The sequence below is a fragment of the Cupressus sempervirens genome, chromosome 10 (assembly GCF_028749045.1).
Source record: "Cupressus sempervirens isolate cs-2001-9-10 chromosome 10, ASM2874904v1, whole genome shotgun sequence".
NCBI lineage: Eukaryota > Viridiplantae > Streptophyta > Pinopsida > Cupressales > Cupressaceae > Cupressus > Cupressus sempervirens.
This window is the reverse complement of record NC_143127.1, coordinates 443,253,393-443,274,212: the sequence shown is the minus strand read 5'-3', so window position 1 is coordinate 443,274,212 and position 20,820 is coordinate 443,253,393. Positions and strand designations below refer to the sequence as shown.

General features: G+C 34.8%; 1 protein-coding gene and 1 pseudogene across 2 annotated transcripts; both read left to right on the top strand.

Moving 5' to 3' along the window:
- The first annotated feature begins 7,153 nt into the window (after window positions 1-7,153).
- On the top strand, window positions 7,154-8,774 carry LOC149534624 (multifunctional methyltransferase subunit TRM112 homolog A pseudogene; annotated as a pseudogene). Its single transcript, XR_016357480.1, has 2 exons — window positions 7,154-7,293; window positions 8,047-8,774. The product of XR_016357480.1 is annotated as a multifunctional methyltransferase subunit TRM112 homolog A pseudogene (transcript).
- A 9,783-nt stretch (window positions 8,775-18,557) lies between these two features.
- On the top strand, window positions 18,558-19,151 carry LOC149534623 (uncharacterized). The gene is made up of 2 exons (XM_089806049.1): window positions 18,558-18,640; window positions 18,774-19,151. The coding sequence occupies exons 1-2, from the start codon at window positions 18,560-18,562 to the stop codon at window positions 19,149-19,151; spliced, it is 459 nt and encodes a 152-aa protein (XP_089662175.1). The 5' UTR covers window positions 18,558-18,559.
- The last annotated feature ends 1,669 nt before the right edge of the window (window positions 19,152-20,820 follow it).

The window sequence follows — 20,820 nt, the reverse complement described above, 5'->3', positions numbered from 1 at the left end:
CGAAGGAGCAATGAAATCTTCCTACGATAAGCCAAATTCCTTCAATTCCAAAAAAACAAAATGTGCTCGAATGCTTGAGAATAATTTTGGCCCACAATCATGTCGAAGGAGTAATAAAATCTTTCTACGATAAGCTAAACTTTTTTGATGCCAAAAATACATAATGTCGAATGAGTTTAGCTTATTGTAGGAAGCTTTTTTTGCTCATTCGATGTTACCATGTTATGTAGGCTAAAATTATAATATATTTTCATGCCTGCATGACATCGTAGGTCATTTGTGCAAGAAGGGATTTCATGTTGCGATGTTGCGTAGACCAAAACTGTAGTGTATTTTTGTGCATGCACAGCATCACATGTCATTTGTGTAGGAAGGGATTTAATGTTGTGATGTTGCGTAGGTCAAAAACACAATATGTTTGCATTTTCAAACATCATAAAAGTTTGTAAAATGAGTTTGGCTCATCATAGGAAGCCTTTTTTCCTTATTCGATGTTGCGATGTTACGTAGGCCAAAACCACAATGTATGTTCATGTTTGTGCGACATCGCAAGTCATTTATGCATGAAGGGATTTTGCAAGATTACACCAAGATTTTTCTCTCTTCAGACCCACTTGCGATCATGCGAAAAGTTAAAAATATACAATTTCAATCTATGATCATGTCAAATGAGCAATGAAATCTTCCTACGATAAGTTAAACTCCTTCGATGCCAAAAACACATAATGTTTTTGAGCGTCTGAGAACAATTTTGACCTACGATCATATTGAAGGAGCATTAAATCTTCCTACAATAAGCTAAACTCCTTCAAATCGAAACACACAATTTAAACTAATAATTTTAAAATGAGAAAATCATAATAATATATAGTTTTTTGTTTGTTGTATTTTAGTTTTCACAGTAATTGAATGTTCTATGCAAGGTGTACAATAAACCTTTTTAGATTATGAATAGTTCAATAAACCTTTTTATCAAATTGAGTGCAAAGAATTCAACACATATAGTTTAAAGAAAATCTTGGTTATGTTGTATTCTTCAAATCTTATTCTATTAGGTTTACAACCCCAAAAATGTTAAAAAGGAAAAAAAATCTTTAAGAAAAGGTAAAGTTATGCAAATAATTTGTAAATGGTTCTAAAATGTATATCTTGGATTCAAAATTTTGTAACCTTGTAAAAATGAAAATAAATTCAACTCAAACTCGTTGATCCATGGTTCATGAGTATTGTTCACATGAAACCATTTCTCATGACAATGAATGATCTACTTAGTACCCATTCGAACTCGATGATGCTCCCAAAGGTGAAGCATTGAGCTTTCCAAGGAGGTTACAAAAAATACTAGTACGTGTGAAAAAAAATCATAGATAATAATTTAAGGAATAAAAATACGGAATATCTCATATAATATTACAAGAGGGTGTTTTTTTAAATTTTTGTATTGTGATTTTGATTATTATTTGATTGATAGATTTAAAATATTTTTTAAGGAGAATGAAATTATGACATAAGAATATTTAATTTCTATGATAATTGATCTTTGACATTTTTCACTTTTTATCTATTAGTTTTTACTATTTGTAGAAAGTCATATTAGAAAATAGTACTTATTATGTATTATTTACTAGCACTTGCACCCCCAAAAAAGGTGCAAGGGATAGCTGATAGATGTTTGATTGGAAATCATAAATGAAGCTTCATATTATATAAAAAAGTCTATAAAATGGAAGGTCTTCAACAAATTTTGTTCGTCATGAATCATTCATTATAAATCTCCTTGAGCTCATCAATTGATAAGTAGTATATTTTTTCAATTGATAAGTATAATATTTTTTCCATAGCAAGTCAAATGTGATATTTTTATCATGACTCAACTATGTAGGTTTTGAGTCAAACTCATTGACCCATGTTTCATGAGTAGTGGTTCACAAGAATGAACACTTAGCAATTATTGCATGTCTAGGTGATGCTAACAAAGCCAAAACTTCCCATGAGCTCACACATCCAATATTAAGTAAAGTCAAATGAGATTTCCATGCACATTGAAACATGAAATATGTCAGTTGTATGATATTGAGATAACATATATTCCACTAAATTATACAATTAAGATTATTTTGAAAAAAATGGACTTTGAAAATAATTTATTAATAATAAAAGTTGTATATTTCATTAATAAGGTCAAATGTTTAACAATTAATATAGTTCATTAATTTTTTAAATAGTTTCTAATAAAAATTATAGAAATAAAAAATAACTTATCTTAAATCTTTTTATTATATTTATTGATAATTTAATTTTCTTAAATATTATGAAGGAATAATTTTTTATTATTAGCAAGGTAATTCTTTATATTTTATTATAAAAATTGTTAAGTTGAACAATGGAAAATAAGTCTAATTACTTAACTTACTTAAATAAATTTCAAAATAATAATTTAGTTTGAATCTTTGTATTATTTTGTTGATAATCTTAGAATTTTAAATTCTATGAAAGAATAAGATATTCTTATTTCAAAAATATTTTTGTAATATCTATATTTTAATTTTTTGAAAATGTTAAATTGAACTATCATAACATGTGATAACATGTGAAAAAAACTATAATTACTTGAACTCCCAAAAAAATGACTTATGAGATGTACAAAAAGGTAAGCTACAAGAAAAGAATTGATGAAAATGGAAGTAAACTTAATAAAGAATAAACAACATATATTATAAACTAAGAGCCCAAGCTACTCATGATAGTAACAATGAATAAGATAATTATTAAGATGTATGTAATGGGATTGAAACTTATTTACATGTGACTCCAAAATGATGAAAGGAAATGATCTAGTAGACTAAATGGCTTAGAGAGATGTATTCACAAAATGGATTTGTTGGAAAGGCTTTGAAAATTTCAAGAAAATGCAATTGCTATATGTAAAACTAGATTGAACAACATTTCTTGTGATCTCCTCTACTTGTGCCAAAATGGGCTTGGGAATAGGTACAAAATAAGAGTCTACAATTACTTACCAATACTCACTAACTTGGCTTGGGCACAATTACAAATACCTATAGAAACATGGATTACTCAACTGATAAAGTCTTAATACATAGAGCATTGAAATCTCTATCGAACACCATAGCTGAGTAAATGATAATTAGATACCTTGGTCACCTCTGCACAATCATATTGCTTCACCAACATTAACAGTTTCATCATACATGCCAAAGATAAGGGCACATATCTTTTTAATGGTAACACTCACTGATCAAAAGTTGAGAGAAATTACACAATAAGGTAATAGCAAAAAAATCTATAGTTTGATATAGAACATGTAATACAATGGACATGAGATGCTATATTTTGACAATTAAACCCACAAAATACTACAACTCAAGAGAGACAAATGTTATTCAATTTACAACTCTACAAAAATATCTGAAAAAGTAGTTGTCAAAAAACTTGTCAATCTACATATCCATCGCTTCTCGGGGGATGGTGCAAGTAAAAGGTTGAGTCGAGTTCAGCTTGCCAGAAGTCAAAATAATGTCAAGGGGTTGATTAGAGAAGCAACGCTTGGACTAGATAAAGCCATTTTGAGAGCTTTCCGATCTTCAGCTACAGTTAAGGGTTCAAATTTGGTTTCGCCCATAAGACATTCCTTGTCACAAGTAGCTTGGGCTCTTAACAATACTTACGAAATAGAAAGCAAAAACAAAATTGAATCTGCGGCACTGGTATGAATCTTAACACCATTACCCTATTGAAAAAGCAGAATGATCCAATAAATGACACTAAATCTTAATGAATTGTTATCTCAAATAGAATCCTTGTTTTTTCTCTCAATCCAAATCCCTATATGTGATTAATTCCCTAAATGGTAACTTTCAATTGAGTGAAAAAATTGAACACATAAAACTTAGTATGAGCCCCAAAAATCAGTTGCTCTGCATCCGTTCAATAGATCCACCACGAAGGAATTCACCTTGGCCAAAATATGTGAACTGTTGTAGTTCTAAATAGCTTGCACAAAGGCTCGAACCCTAGTTGTTGGATTGGGAGCCCCAAAATAGATGAATCATTGAAAACCCCATTTCACCCAATTTGCATTATATTGGCAGCATCGGTAGAATGCCAATCTCGTTGGGTAGAGAGTAGAGAGTGACATGAAAGATCAATGGATCTGATGAACTGTAGAAGAGATATAGAAAAATTCTACTGATCACACCTTCTAGAATTAAAATCTGGAAAGATTTTAAATGTCCAACAAAAGTAGAAGAATCCACTAAGTCTATTTTAATTTTATCTAGGTTGTCAATGGTCACAATCTCATCATAATAGCCTATCTGCAAAGAAGATTTCTTAAGATTTTCTCCATTATGATGGGTGGGAGAAGTCAGAAGTTTATAGCCAGTATTTAGGTCTAATTCAATGCATTTTGACTTAAGTGACATGTTTGAATACATTTTGATTTAAGTGCCATGCTTGTAAAATTTGATTTGATCAGGAAACCATTTATTTAATGCCTTAAACCATTTTATAGTACCTTGTTTTATGGTGTGAGACAATTTCTGGTTACTTGCAACTTCATAGGGAAATACTACTGGCTAATTATTTATTAAAATAAAGGCATTACTAAAAAGCTACATTTGGCAATTTGAACATTTGTTTTAAATAATTTTTAAATATTTAAAAACCTAATTGAAATTTAATTTTTTTAAAGGTTGATAATTGAAATATAAATGAGGGTATAAGTAAATTTATTCATATTATATAAATAATTTAAAAATGTCTTTTTACAACACTCAAGTGAGACCATAAAGAATGAGGCAAAAATTGTGCCTTGGATATATATTTTATATTTTAAATAAATTTGTTTGATTTAGAGAAAAGTTAAATATACCAAAATTTCTAAAAATTTGATTATCATTTTTGTTTTAATTTGTTCTTACACTTCATTTTTATTTATTTACTTTTCTTTTTATAATGTTTCTGGGAGTGGAGATAATAAAAATGAACTATTAATCATTTTGAAGTGTAGTGGATAAATTGTCAAAATTAAAGTAATTTCAGATATTGGAATATTCTTCGTATTTTGAGAATAAAGTTTTGATAGACTAATATAATTATAAGATAGCTTTGTAAACCACAAAAATACAATTGTTTCATAATATATGGTGTAAAATAGATGCAACTAAAACACATTTCTTTTACACGCTTCTTGTTAATCGATGAGGACACAACAATTTTCAGGAGAGGATAACTAGTTGTGTATGAGCATAGGCAATGAGATCTCTATTAAAAGAAAATAATCAAGTAGTCTTAAAATTAAAAAAATCCCAAATTGTACATTAGTATGTTTCAAACAATTAATAAAAAATAACTAAAATAATATATTTTTTAGTAATGATTTCTAAAAAATAAACATTGAAATTGAAGTTCGAATTAGATCAAACAATGTAAATGACATTTAGAAATAATCATATATGATTAAATCCTATATTATTGATAGTTGCATACACAATCTTTATTTCAAACATCATTTAAATATCTTGTAACTAATTTATTTTTAATTTAATTTGTAGACTGGAAAAGGAGAGTTTTGACAAGGCTACCCTCACACATCAGGCTATAGATTACTGGAGACCCCCTCGGGCTAACCGTCAAGCAGCACAACATTGAAGGACATGGCCGAGCTACAAGATGGGTAGGTGGTTGAGAAGGGCCAAATGTTTGTGTGCAACAACACAAAGGCAATGAAGGTGAAACCAAAACCCAGGCACAGAGGGTGGAACCTATAGCCTTGAGCCATCCAATCCTCATGCATAGTCCAACCATTTATTTTATTTTATTGAAATGACTGGATTTTGTATCAAATTATTCATCTAAATAGTACATATAAAATAGAAAAACATGTGGGTAAAAAATGATCTTCTCTTTTCAGCCACAACGACCTTTGGTTTTGGCAGAAACAGAACACAACCTTGAATCCCAAAAAAGTGTAGAGTAAAGCTATAATTTAAAAGATATGGCACTGGTAGAAGAACATCATGCAAATGTCATTGCCATCGCAAACTCTGGAGTCAATTTCTCAGAATGCAACAACAGTAACAGGGCTCGCTATTCAATTAAGTTGCTCATTTTGACTAGGCATTATTTATAATAGTCAGACTAGCTGGATGGCGGAGTGCAGATAGAGTGGACGATGTATTGGGTGATCAGTGTGCTAGACGGTTAGTGCATGCTAACGGCTAAGTGTGGACTTTCAATGGCATTGGAAGTGAAGACATTAACAAATTCTCCCACATTTATAACACCAGCTTGGTGCTTAAAGATGGAGGGGAGCAACATCTCCTATTGTCAGAAATGTTGCCAGTTTTGCTACTTTTGAAGACATTTAGGGTTCAACAGGTGGAAAATACAGAGCTTTCGCTGGTAAGGCTAGTGGGAAGACATGGTGATTTCGTTTCTTTTATACATGAGAATGTCTGTAGCCGCGCCCATGTTTTCCAGTCTGTTTGAGAATTTAGAATCAAATGTCTTGAGAATGACAGTAGTGGCCTCTTGAGAGGAAGCAATAATGGTCAAACTAGTGCCCAGTATACAAGTTATATTGTTTTCGCTCAAGCTCAGCGACTGTAGATTTTGAAGCACGAGAATCTGTTGTGGTGTCTCTCTGGGAAGATGGTTCTTTCCCAAATGCCTTTCTTGCAAACTACTGAAATTGCCCAACTCGGCAGGAATGGTTCGGGAGAAATGATTGACTTCTGGTTGGAACGCATTCAGCCTGCACTTGCCTTTACCAACCACTCACCTTTACGATGTGCGTCTTCTTTTCGACTGTCTAAAATCAATTACCAACAACATTTTCCGACGTGAGACAATTCCCGATTGCGAGCAATCTCATAGGAAAAGCCTATCGGCTAATAATTTTTAGAAATTAAATAATGTCATGCAACATATTTATTGAAATTTACTATGTTGTAATATAATTAACAATTAAAAAAATAGTTTTAAAAACAAAATTAAACATATAAATATTATAAAGAATATAAAATACTAATTTATTAATTTATTATTTTTATTAATATAATTATAAAAATAAAAAGTATACATTTAAGATAAATTGTTTTTAAAACTAAATTATGCATTTCCTTATATGATGAATTTCCATCGAGATGAAGTCAGGTTTGCGTTCTTATAATTGGAGTTTAGACTTCGCATAATTACTATTATTTCAAACCCTAGCTGTTCGAGATCGATAGACGGAGGAGGCTGAATTATCTGGTTGCAAAACGAAAAGTAAGTATGCATTCATTCTATGATTATCCTGTCTGTGGTCTTGAGTGTGCCATCTGAATGATAAATTTAATTAAGGTTTGAAGGACCTATGGGGAAAGTGAGATGTTATTTAGCTTTCTTCCAAGTTTGCCTTCGCATATAAAGGTAAAATCTGTGGCCATGCTTTGAAATCTGTAATTTTCTCAGGGTATTGCTTGGTGGTTCTACATTTTTCTGGCATGTTCATTTATATTAGGGCTTTCTTTGTTTCGCTTTCTTTGTTTCGCTTGAGTTGCATCTCGTCTCTGCTGAAACTGGGATATAGTGTTGGTCGGTGAGCAATCATGGTTTTGATGGCGCTTGTGCAAGTTTTCTGTTCTATTTTTGGTTTTGGGGAGTTTTTAAAGGGAGTTTTGAAGGACCCAGCGGAGCGGTAGATGTTTTTATGCTACCAATCCAACGCAAATAACTTTCGGACAATGAGGTGAAAACCAGCCACAAGCTGTATATGACCAGCATTTTTTAATGATGCCGTGTCAGTATTCTGGCGACATTAAATAAAATAATTGAGAAGATTATGACCAGCATTTTTTGATGATGCTGTGTCAGTATTCTGGCGACATTAAATAAAAAAATTAAGAAGATTATTGCACAATTTTGATCCCAAAAGATAGTTACAAAAAGCCCTTTTGGCAAATTTTTGTTAGGTTGATCAGTTTAATTCATCATCAGTATATCAGGCTTACTTTCCCTTGACCTCATTTACTTCTGCAGGTTTTAATTGGTTGGGAGTCTATTCAATTTGCACATAATTTGCGAGGATGAAACTTTTGACACACAACATGTTGTCCTGTAACATCAGAGGGGTGACCAAGGGCTATCCCTTGGGGTTGGAAGTTGAAAGATTTGCAATTAAGGAGGTTCAATTTAACCCTGATTTCTTGAAGAACATTTTCCCAAAGATTGAATGGAAGGCTTTACATGACGCAGCAATGAGGATGAATATAAATGATCTCCCAGAACAAGTAGAACCAATGATGCTAGAGGATGATGACTTTTTGCGGCGTTTTCATCATGCTCTTCTTGAGTTGGATGTAGAAGAAGGGGCCCTTATTTGTCCAGAAACCGGGAGGAGGTTTCCAGTAACGAAGAGTATTCCAAACATGTTGCTTAATGAAGATGAAGTGTAGAAGTTCATTTCTATATGTGGATAACAACGATATGCTGAATTCTAGCATTGAATTTTGCATATGCAATTAAATCTACGTTTATACTGTACTGGTGTAAAATATGCTAATCTAGTATGTTTTAAACGAACAAGCTGATCATGAAGACTAATATGTCAAGGTAGGTGCAATTTGCAAACTTACTCTGATGTGAGCAGGTATAAACTGCAAAAAGACAACCTTTCATGACAATTGCAATATGTCATATTGTTGTTGCCTGTACTGTGAATACAAACTATTACATCTTTTGGATATTTATTAAGACATTTTTCTAAAGACTAAGGTTTAATTGTTTAGTATATTTATTTTGGAGTTGTTTTTAGGTGTAGTGTAGGTTAAAAACAGTCTAAACATTAACATATTTTAGTTAGGGAATGGCTGCATGTTTTGTAACCCTTTTTGTTTTGTTACAGCTCATTAAATCTGATTGAGATAGAGTTTGAAGGGAGACATAAAAAAAGAAAAATGTATAACCATCAAGATATTTCAATCTGATGCAGAGCGTAAGTGGGCCTTCGCACAATTTCCAATTATCAAGGACAAGTTCTCGAATCTCAACTATTTGTGAGATACAACTTATCACATCATCTATTCTGACCAATGTCACTATTCAAACTTAATTTTTGGATCCAACAAATCAATCATGCTCCTTCAAACCTTCAAAACCTATCAGTGGTCTAGGCCATATACTTTGGCCATGCTATTGAAACCTCTAAATTCAACTCCACAAACATCAAGTACTCAAACTTTGATCAGTCCATGAACTGCTTTTCACATTGCAAGGTCCAACTTCTGATCACAATAACAACTGCTGATCACACTCTCATCATGAGACACCATGTCCTTACCCTATGTCCACACCCTTGGGCTGCTTAAACATGCTATTCTCCATCCTTAATGCCTATTGACAACTACCATCACTGTCAGCATGTTGCCAATACAATGTGACTGCCTCTCTCTCCGAAAAAAGTCCACATTACAACCCTTCACTCCCTTTAGGTCTAATGATGTTACTTATAACATCCCTTTAAACTAATATTGCACTACTACTAAACCCCCAATAACATCCTTAACTCTGCCAGACTTATGACAGTCATTTAAACCAGTGGAACAGTCACTTCTTAAACTCAAATATCTATTCCTTCACTCTTAAATCATTAGGGACAGTTACTCCTTACCAAAGTCTATAGCTTGCCCTCACTTCCCAACTCTCTACACTTCAACCCCAATGGTTTTTCAATAGAAATCAAATCCTAATGACCTTACTGTCCATTATGACAGTTGTATTCATACCTGCAGATAACCAACATATAGGGGCGCAAACTCACCCTCTCCCTTGACCAAGCAACTAAACATTTCTCAAACTCTCCCTTGCTCCCCTCAATCCAACCATTTTTTTGACCTATCATTGGTGTGGGCAAAATCAATACCATCCTGTTCTGTCGTCCAAACCATGACAGTTACACAGACTGTTCATGATTCATTACACGTACAACTTGGTTCATGGCCTTCTGCCACTTTAGAGGAATAAAGTACATGCCATTTCCCATCTCCCAACCAAGTTTGAGGGCTTGATCTACATTGAACATAACGATTTCACATTTTACAACTTCCTGGTTACCCTAGTGTGGGTTTGAAAAACTCCGATATCTTACCCGATTGCCAATGAAAATACTTGAAACAAAAGTCAAATCAAAGAAGATTCACATCTTCATCGAATACAGGAAAAGATTAATCAAAATGTTACACTTCAGCATGATCTAATGCCTGAAATCAGACTATTCTCAGAATAACATAAGGAAAATTGTGCAGAAAACCCGTTTCTATTAATGTTTAACCTATTTCATCAACTTCCATGCCCTTTTTCAGGCTCTCAAGCATTTTATATACTCTAATTGATCACAAAACCGATACCTTGCTAAAATTACCCCTCAAAACCAACCAAAAACTGACTGTCAACAGATTTCTTATACTAATTGTGGTGTTGAGTTGACAACTAAGTTGTCAACTTCAACAACCTATAACCTTGTCTTTGAACTTTTAAACACCTCCCTTGCCTCATTAAAGGCCTTACAACATATCTGATTCCCTTGAACACATTAAAACCCTTGATTACCCAGTTAGCCCCCTAGGGCACTATTTGCCAATCTTTGGCAATTTTGCATTTATGGACATCTTTCCATCCCAGTTACATTCAAATTGCTCGAATGGCCGTTCTTACAACCTTTAATGACCTTATAGGTCTTATTGGACTCTATATCTTGATGGATCAATCATATGACCCCCCTCGTGTTCCTTTGGTGTTCAGGGTCCCTTGCAACATACTCCCCACCTGTGAAAATCTTCCAAGTCCCTTGGAAGTACCTGCATCAAAAGACATTAGCAAGCAAAACAAAACTTCATTTTGACCCTTGGCTTGAATAGGTCAATGTTGTTCTGCTTCACCCTTGTTTGAATCTGCTCTTTCTCTTTCATTGTCATCCTTGGTGTGCTTCCCTATGGCAAAATGTGCATCACCATTTTAATTACTGTCCATCATTTTCATCTTGCTCAATACCTTTGTCTCAACTGTGCATTCCTGTACTCTGTTCAATTTTCTTTCCCAATGACACATCTTGTCATCCTTAATCTCCATCCTTGGAGAATACTCGAACTCTATGGTCTGTTCTTGACCAATCACCAACTCACCTTCTTCCTTGGTCTCTTCTGCCCATGAGACCCGATCAAACTGCTAAGTCTGATGCCATTCCTCTTGGTACTCCATATGATTATTCCATTTTAAGGCTACAACATCAGCACGCAAAGTCACTGTCACAGGGGTATCCTTTTGCATTGTACTCTGTACTTCACTCAAAGGACTCATCAATTTCCCCAACTCATCATTCTCATCACAGTCATCATACCCAAGCCCTACTGTATTTGCTTCCTTGCTGTCGTCACCAGGATCCATGTCTTTCATTTCTATTTCATCCTCTAGAACCTCTTCAACATTGGGTTCTTCATCCTCTTGCTGTTGCACTTTCAACGACTCTTCTCCCAAGATCCAGTCCCTCCTATCTTGCTCTATACTCTTCAAGTTTCTTCATTCTTGCTTCATCTCCTCTAGTGCTCTTCTCAAGCTCCTTATCTCTTCTTGCCTCATCTTTTCTTCTTCTTGTCGCCTCCTTATTTCTTCCTCTCGTTCCTTCTTTCCATTGCTCATCAACTCCTTCAATACTTTGTATGCCTCTAGCATTTGTCTCTCTCAAACCCATCTTGTGCCTATCCTAGGCTCTCTTTTCAACAACACATATATCCCAGACCTTCTCGCTCTGATACCAATATGATACAGAGCCTAAGTGGGCCTTCACACAATGTCCAATAATTAAGGATATGTTCTTATTACTTAACTATTTGCGAGATACAACTTCTCACATCATCTCCCCTTACCAATGTCACTATTCAAACTCAACTTCTTGGATCAACTCTTGGATCCAAGCAACCAATCATGCTCCTTCAAACCTTCAAGACCCATCAGTGGCCTAGATCATATATTTTGGCCATGCTACTCAAGCATCAACTCAACTCCACCAAGATCAAGTACTCAAAACTTTGACCAGTCCAACTACTGATCACATTGCAAGGTCCAACTTCTAATCACAATCACAATTGCTGATCACACTCACATCACGAGACACCATGTCCTCACCCTATGTCCACACCCTTGGGCTGCTCGAACACACTACTCTCCATCGTCAATGCCTATTGGCAACTACTATCACTGTCAGCATGTTGACAATACGTTGTGACTGTCCCTCTCTCTTAAACAAGCCCAAATTACATCCTTTCATATATCCACTCCTTGGGTCAATCCTTGGCCCTTCGGTCCTTGACTCCCTTTAGGTCTAAAGATGTTACTTATAACATTCCTTTGAACTAATGTTGCATTGCTACTAAACCCCAAATAACATCCATAACTCTGCCAGACTTATGACAGTTAACAAAACCTGTGGAACAGTCACTTCTTAAACTCAAATACCCATTCAGTCACTCTTAAATCATAAGGGACACTTGTTCCTTACAAAAGCCTACACCTCGCCCTCACTTCCCAGCTCTCTATAGTTCAACTCCAATGGTTTTTCAATAGAAATCAAGTTGTAGTGACCTTACTGTCCACTGTGACCGTTGTATTCATACCTGCAGATAACCAACATATGCGTGCACAAACTCACCCTCTCCCTTGATCAAGCAACTGAGCATCTTTCAAACTCTCCCTTGCACACTTCACTTTAACTGTTAAATTCACCAATCATTGGTGTGGGCAATATCAATACCATCCTGTTCTGTCACTGTCCAAACCGTGACAGTTAAGACTGTTCATGATCCATTGCATGTACAACATGGTGCATGGCCTTTGCCACTTAGAGTAATAAAGTACATGCGATTCCCCATCTCCCTACTAAGTTTGAGGGCTTGGCCTACGTGGAACGTAAAGATTTCACGTTTTACAACTTCCTGGTCACCCTAGTGAGGGTTTGAAACAGTTTACACAAAAACTCCAATATCTTACCCGATTCTCAATGAAATACTTGAAACAAAAGCCAAATCAAAGAAGATTCACATCTTCACTGAATACAGGAAAAGTATTACCAAAATGTTACACTTCCAGCATGATCTAACACCTAAAATCATACTATTCTCAGAATAACATAAGGAGAATTGTGCAGAAAACCACTTTCTATTAATGTCTAACTTCTTACATCAACTTCCATGCCGCCTCTCGGGCATTCTCTATTCCAGTTCAATCAAGAGGATAAATCAGCAGGAAGGACTTCTATATCCTCCAGCATTTTTAAGATTCTTATTGATCCCAAAAGTGATACCTTGCTAAAACTACCCCCCAAAACTGACCAAAAACCGACTGTTAACAGATTTCTTATACTAATTATGTTGTTGAGTTGACAACTAAAACTTTGGACTCTGAACTTTTAATCATCTCCCTTATTACATTCAAAGGGCCTCATTAATGGCCTTACAACATATGTGATTCCCTTGAACACATTAAAACTCTTGATTACCCATTTAGCCCTCTAGGCCACCATCTGCCAATCTTTGGCAATTTTGCATTTATGGACATCTTTTCATCCCAATGACATTCAAATGGCTCAAATGGTCATGATTACAACCTTTAATGACCTTATTGGTCTTATTGAACTCCATATCATCATGGATCAATCATATGATCCTCCTTGTGTTTCTCTGGTGTTACCCTTTTACCCTGTTCTTTTGCTACACTTATTTTAATTCTTAAATGGTGGCAACAGTCCCATATTGGAGAAGGTTCTAAAATGTTTATTGTGCTAAATACAAAATTAGAATATAACCTCTTATCCTCTACCATTACAAGTGAAGGTTACAAATTATTAATTGGCTTAATTCAAAATTAACATCATTGAAACGCCTATGTGGCAAAGATTTAAGTACGAAGCTTAGATAAGTAGCTGCATACGAGGACACTGTAATAGAGCATATAGTACTTCTGTGTGCATCCAAAACTTAGCTATCAAACTTAGATAAGAAACTGTACAGGACCACCCCATGATAGAGCGTAAGACACTCCTGTACTGCTGATCAAGGTCTATATGTACAAGTACTGGTATTCTAATAATTTTTTAGTTTGAAACCTTATTAATTACAGTGGTTTTCAATACATGTGAACAGACCGATCAGTTTTTTACTTCTTGGACATTCATACAGCATATGGCAGGCCAAAGATACTTACCTTTTAATTATCTTGGCTAAAAAGTTGTGTCTATCCCTCTTATTAGTCTGTAATTATTCTTTATGTTTTAAGGCATGACACTGTCCTTGTGCCCAGACCAACACAAGCATAGTACCTTGAATTTGTTAACAATCGCTGGTTATTACCATATGCATCTCTCTATGGAGAGGAAGTTCTATAATACTAATAATAAGAGCTACATTCCAACTGGAGTCCCTGCCTAATGCAAACATAATAGCAGAGGTATGGAAATATTGGCATATGCATATGCATTCACAATACAATTCTGCTTTTGATCTACAGGATGTACAGCTTTCTCATGCTTGTTACTTAAGGGTGAGTGACGAATTCTTGGCATTGTTTTAGTTTCAGCTCTGGAATAATATCTGCAGTGCACTTTGTGTATATTGACATTTCAAGTTAGTAGGTACTTAAGCCATAGACTTGGCCCAAATAGACTTTATTGGATTTGAATTAAGACTCAAAATATAGTTTGTAATCACAATCTACGAACTTTTAAATTTAAGAATATACAAAATGATATGACATTGATATGATCGGTCCTCTCATTTGTTATGCCAAAGGTGTTTCCTTATATGAAGCGGAGAACCTATGTTTTGAGATCAATGGTTAACATTTATAGAGGAGAATGGATGACCATCAAACTGATTGCCGCCGTTGGTTTCGTTTGCCTTTTTCACCTTCCACTTTAATGATAGTTCCCATCACACGCCAAAGGAAAAGTGTGCATTGCGTAGGTCTGTATTCCAAGATTTGGAGCTAAAGAGGTACGTCTAATTGTGGGCTGTCTGTATCAGTTCAGTTACAAATTAATGACATCGAAGCGTCCATCCACTACAGAGAGAGACGTGCATGACACAAATTGTCATATCCAGCCTGCACACAAATCTATCATATCCCTTGCTTGTACCACATTAATTAGTTGCAAATGTTGAGATATGGTCCAGATACATCATTAATAAGAAAGATACAGTGGGGAGTTCAAAGTATTTATTCTATTAGAAGGAGAGCTGTTGGTGCTTTCTGCGAGTCTTTGAGAGTTAAAAGGAGAGCTGTCAATCGTGCTCTCTAGAGGAACACCGTATAGGTTATACAAGTAGATTTTCATAGGTAACCTTTCCGAGTCAAGTGTATGGCAGAGGTTTGTTATCTTGTTCTTCATTTAGCAATTAGAACATTATCTTTTACTTCTACTTTAGCTTTCGCTAATGTGTTCCATTTTTTTGCACGCGGATCAGGATCCCAAGGAAACATCTGCTACTACTGAAGGCAATTTACCTTCAACCTTTACAAGTACAAGGGCAAGAAAGGCTTTAACTGCCCAGCTTGTAGTTTATGATTATTGTATATATGTGGACAGTTAATCTGAAGTGTGTGATGTCCACATCCAGGTCAGCCGTACGAAGTTTGGTGACCTGTTTGCGTACTTGGGGCCCACACCAGAGATCAATGAAAAGGCCGCGATGTTAGGGTTTGTTTTGGCAATTGCAGTCAATTTTTTCTTAGTTTATAGATTTTTTAAAAAGACATTTAAATTTTCTTTTTTATGAGATTTAATTTCTTTTTTGACAATTTAAAAAATGATTGTTTAGGTCCCTAACATTTTCATTGTGATGTCCATGTTGAGTTTAGTACATATACATGCGATAAGTAAAATATTGAGGAGCTACATTGCCGGGTTTGGACCTTGGAGCTTGGTTCTGGATCCAGATTCTTGTGGTTTCAGTTTCAAGCTCGGGTCCGTGGTGGGTCTGAGCAGGGTCCTTGATTGGGATTGTGGGTCTGCTCGGGTCCACGCTTTGGGCAGGGTCCCTAATTGGGACAGTGGGTCCGCTTGCCCGAACCCACAATCCCAATCAAGGACCCTACTTGAACTTGCTACGGACCTGTTGCGGACCTGGGCGAATCCAGGCGGGTCCCTGACACACGGGGCTATAAAAGTGGTTCAAATAACATTAAAACATAATTTTAATTTTTTTTTTTCTTAACCCTAAAGGAAGGCAAATAAGATTTCATTCATCTAATCTCTCATTTGCGTTCTCATTTTGGTGTGGCCATTTTGCAAGTTTGAAGAGAAGGTTGTAGAGATTGTTTTTGGAGTCTCAAATCCTTCCAATAATCAATGCTAAGTGTTCTAGGTATGCATGCATTTGATATTTCCTTTTGCTTCTTTCATAGTTTTTTATTTATTTTTATTGTTCTTAATTTTTATCAAGTTTTGTATAAGATCTGAAATATATTTTTATTTTATTTTTGTTATAGATTGTAAGAATCATATAACGAGTAGTCAGACTTCAGTGGGTGGGGAGGAATCCCAAAGATTTAAAATTGATAAAAGTTCTCCTTTGTGGAAGTATACAACAAGAATTGAGCAATGTGTTGGAGGGGGAGGGCATATATGGAAATGCAATTTTTGCCAAACCCAATATAGAAGCTCATATTGCCGAGTTAAGCATCATTTTATAGGCCCACCAGGTCGAGGGATATAATGTGAGGGGCCCCTAGATGGAGGTAAAAAGGGGTTGCCGACTTCTCAAATAGCAGGCAAGTTAAAAGAATGACAAGAGGCTGATAGATTAGTGTCAAAGGGAAAAAAGATAGATCAAAGCAAAAACCACCAACAACACCCTCTCAAAAAACCACTAGACAACATCCCTTCCTACCTACCCCATCTACGGATGAAGATGAAATAGAAACACCCCCATCCTGCAAGAGAGGCCCATTAGACAAGACATTTCAAAAGAATTGAGAGAAATTGCCGACATAAATGTTGGGCGTTGCCTCATTATGAATGGTGTTCCATTCAATCTAGCGAGATCACCTTATTGGAGAGAAATGGTGCAAGCAATAAATGAAGCACCTCGTGGTTATTGAGACCCTGAATATGAAAAGTTGAGAACCACCATATTGCATAATGAGAGAGAATGTAGAAAATCTTCTCAAACCAATAAGAGATTCTTGGATCCAAACGGGGTTGAGCATTGTCTTTGATGGATGGAAAGATTGCAAAAATCGTCAATTAATAAATGTGATTGCTATCTCCCCCAAGGGAGCAATGTTTTTGAGGGTGGTTGATTGTGAAGGGTAGGTGAAGGATGCAAATTTTATTGCCCAACTTCTCATTGAATCCATGGAGTACGTGGGAGTTGACAATGTTGTCCAAGTAATAACGAACAATGCTAAAGTTTGTAGGGCTGCAGGTGCTTTGGTAGAGACACGATATGATCATATTTTTTGGTACCATGCACCATCCACTCCTTGAACTCGGTGATGAAAGCAATTGACACCCAAATTGAATGGGTGAAAAAAGTGTATGAGGGCGAGGAGATCCAAATGTTTGTTAGAAACCACCATATGTCACAAGCAATTTTCGGAACTCTCTCGTTTGGAATTATTGAAGATAAATTTTACTTTTTTTGGTTTCATTTATCATTTTGTGTCATACTTCAAACAATTGAATAAAAAGTTTTTAACTTTTTAATATTTTGTGTTGTTTACATATTTGATATTTGAAATGTGTTATTATATTAACTTACAATTTGAATTAACATGGTAATAGGTTTTCTTTAGACGCAATCGTCCTTAGACGACTTGTGAAGGTGAAAGAAGTATTGTCCCAAATGGTTTTTAGCAACCAATGGGGTGGATGGAAGCAAGCCGATATAGAAAGGGCTAAAATTGTAAAGGATATGATCTTGAGTGATGAATTTTGGAGTAGGGTGGAATATGTACTAGAATTCATTGAGCCCATCATGTCTATGCTTCGGTTTGTCGACATTGATGAGCCTTCTTTGGGGGACATAATGATGCCATGGACTCCATGCTAGAAAGAGTGAAATCAGTGAGTTTAAATTTTTATACAATATCCTTGTTTATTGATAGATTTTGATTTTGATTTTTAATTAAGTTATTAACACTACATCAAGATAACTTACATGAACATCATTTGACATTCTAGGTCATTCAAAGGAGAGAGTAAGATCCTGAGGAAACCTTGTACAATTAGGTGAAGAAAATTGTTCTACATCGTTGGAACAAGATGACTACACCTTTACACCTCCTGGTATATGCACATATTGCTAGGTATTATAGTGGTGAGATACTTTCTATTCTTGGTAGAGTGACACCATATAGAGATCTTGAGGTTGCTAGTGGGTATAAGAGGTCATTTAGCAAGCTCTGTAGCGATTCTGATGTGGCATTGAATGTTAGGAGAGGGTTTGTAAATGTTGTCTAAGGCAAAAATGTAGACCCTGATGCAATCAATGACCAAAGTAGAATGGATGCCATTGGATGGTGGTACTTACATGGGCAAGATTACATGTACCTTCAACCTCTTGCCATGGAGATTTTGTCACAAGTAATTATTAAAGTTTTTTTTTTTTCTCCTTTTCTTATGGCCACTTAGCTTGTAGGATTAGCACTCTTAAATTCCCATTGTACTGCAAATTACAATTTCCATTTTTAAAAAATTGTGTTGGTTGTCTCTCTAGGTTGTGAGCTCTTATGCTACTGAGCGGAATTGGAGTACATACTCCTTTATCCACTCAGTGAAGCATAATCGGTTGGGTTCGAAGAAAGCAGAGGACTTGATATTTATTCACAACAATTGGCACCTCCTGTCATACAAAGATCCAAGATATAAGAAGGGGCCAGAGAAGTTGTGGGATGTATTACTCGAGATTGCTGACTTGGATATGACTGTCCAGGACCTATCTAGAATTGCCTTGCTAGATGTTGAGGAGGACGAGGAGGGTGTGATTGCATCTGGGGCTAGTGGAATTGGTTTGGGTTCCAATGATGAGGATGTTGATATAGATGGGGATGAAGCCATTGGTCTCTCATTTTTTGATGACCCATTTGAACCTTGAAGGGCATTTGCATCTTTGATATTACGAGTCTACGATCATTGATAAACTATTAAACATTTGTCATTTATCATTATGTTTCAAATTTTATTAGCTATCAATCTAATGAACTAGTCTATGTTTTGAAATTTCATTTTGCATTTTAGTAGTTCAATGTATTATTTTCTTTACAAATTAACATAAATTAATGATTGAGTATTTAATGTTTATCTTTGACATTTGGCATTGATCAATGATCAAGTAACATTGATGTATTCATACTATGAAATGACTTAGTTTTACAACTATGCATGTTTCTCATATATATATATATACACACACACACTCACGAACCCACTCACGAACCCAAATGGGTATATATGTATAACCTAGGAACCCATTTGGGCTCGTGGGTTATATACACACTCACGAACCCAACCACGAACCCAAATGGGTAAATTTTGTTTTGTCCGAACCCACGAACTTGAACGAATTCATCCCCAAACTCGAATCAACAACTTAGATGAGGAGTGATCTGTATGTGATTCAAAGAGTAATAAGTCAATTTTGAATGAAGTGTAATCTTTTTTTTATTTTTATCGCAACACAATCCTCTCGAAATGACTTAAAAATATAAATTTACTCAATTCAAAGAGTGGAATTTCAAATTGCAGGGATTTATGGCAAATCAAAAAATTTGGAGGGCCTAATATCTCTTTACGCAATCCTCCTTCCCCGAAGGTATTTCAATCCTTCCATCACTTGATAGACACAACCATATCTAGAAACAATTCATGCTTCCATCCATGTATTCCATAATAAATCAAATTTGTTCCATCCTTGGTGGAAAGATTCCTCATATTTCACAATAAGTTGTGAGTTAAGAAACCACAATCTTGCTTGCAACTATGGTCATCTGCAACTAGAAATCTATGAAATCAAATTGACCCTCCAAAGCCTTTGAAATGCCATACACAAGTTAGAAATAACTAAAACAACAAATTGCACTAAATCATTTAAATTATTAACAATTAAGAGAAACTAAAACTTATGAAGTGAAAGTTCCTCAATAAATAATATAATTTAAACAAAGTAAAATTATTCTTTTCACCATAATTGTCAAGTAAATAAAGTTAAATAGTTTTATTAAATAAAATGAAATATACTTATTCTTAGTATCTTTTTTTACATCAACTTAAATTGAATATTGAATTAATATAAATTAAAAATATAGTACATCTGTCTATATTATATTTTTTGTATTGATATTTGAATTATTTTATTACATAATTAATACAATGATTCTAAATTATAGTTCTCTTTTTAATGTTTGATTTGAGGTTTTGATGCTTATCCCCTCCCTCAAAAGTTGTAATTTAAAATACCTAACCTATTGTTGACATTAGTTCAATTATTAGATTAAAATAATGTAATTTGATTTTGATAATATTTTGTTTCCTCTCTAAAATAATTAATTATCTCCACAACTAATAGTGCAGTTTTCATTGGGTAAGGAGTTGGACTCAATTCTTTTTGACAGTCAATTTTTTCCTATTTCATAATTCCTCAACAAACTTTTTAAAATTGAGAATAGTGAAAAAATTGAAGCAAAGACACTTTTTTGAAATGGGTTCTATTCTTAGTTTTAAGATAACTTATTTTATTTTTATTGGGAAACATTAACAAACTAGGC

Excerpts from the sequence above, each read along its gene's own strand:
- LOC149534623 (XM_089806049.1), top strand. The coding sequence starts at position 18,560 with ATGGATGCCATTGGATGGTGGTACTTACATGGGCAAGATTACATGTAC. Across the intron at positions 18,641-18,773 it reads CCATGGAGATTTTGTCACAA|GTTGTGAGCTCTTATGCTAC; the intron begins GTAATTATTAAA and ends TTGTCTCTCTAG.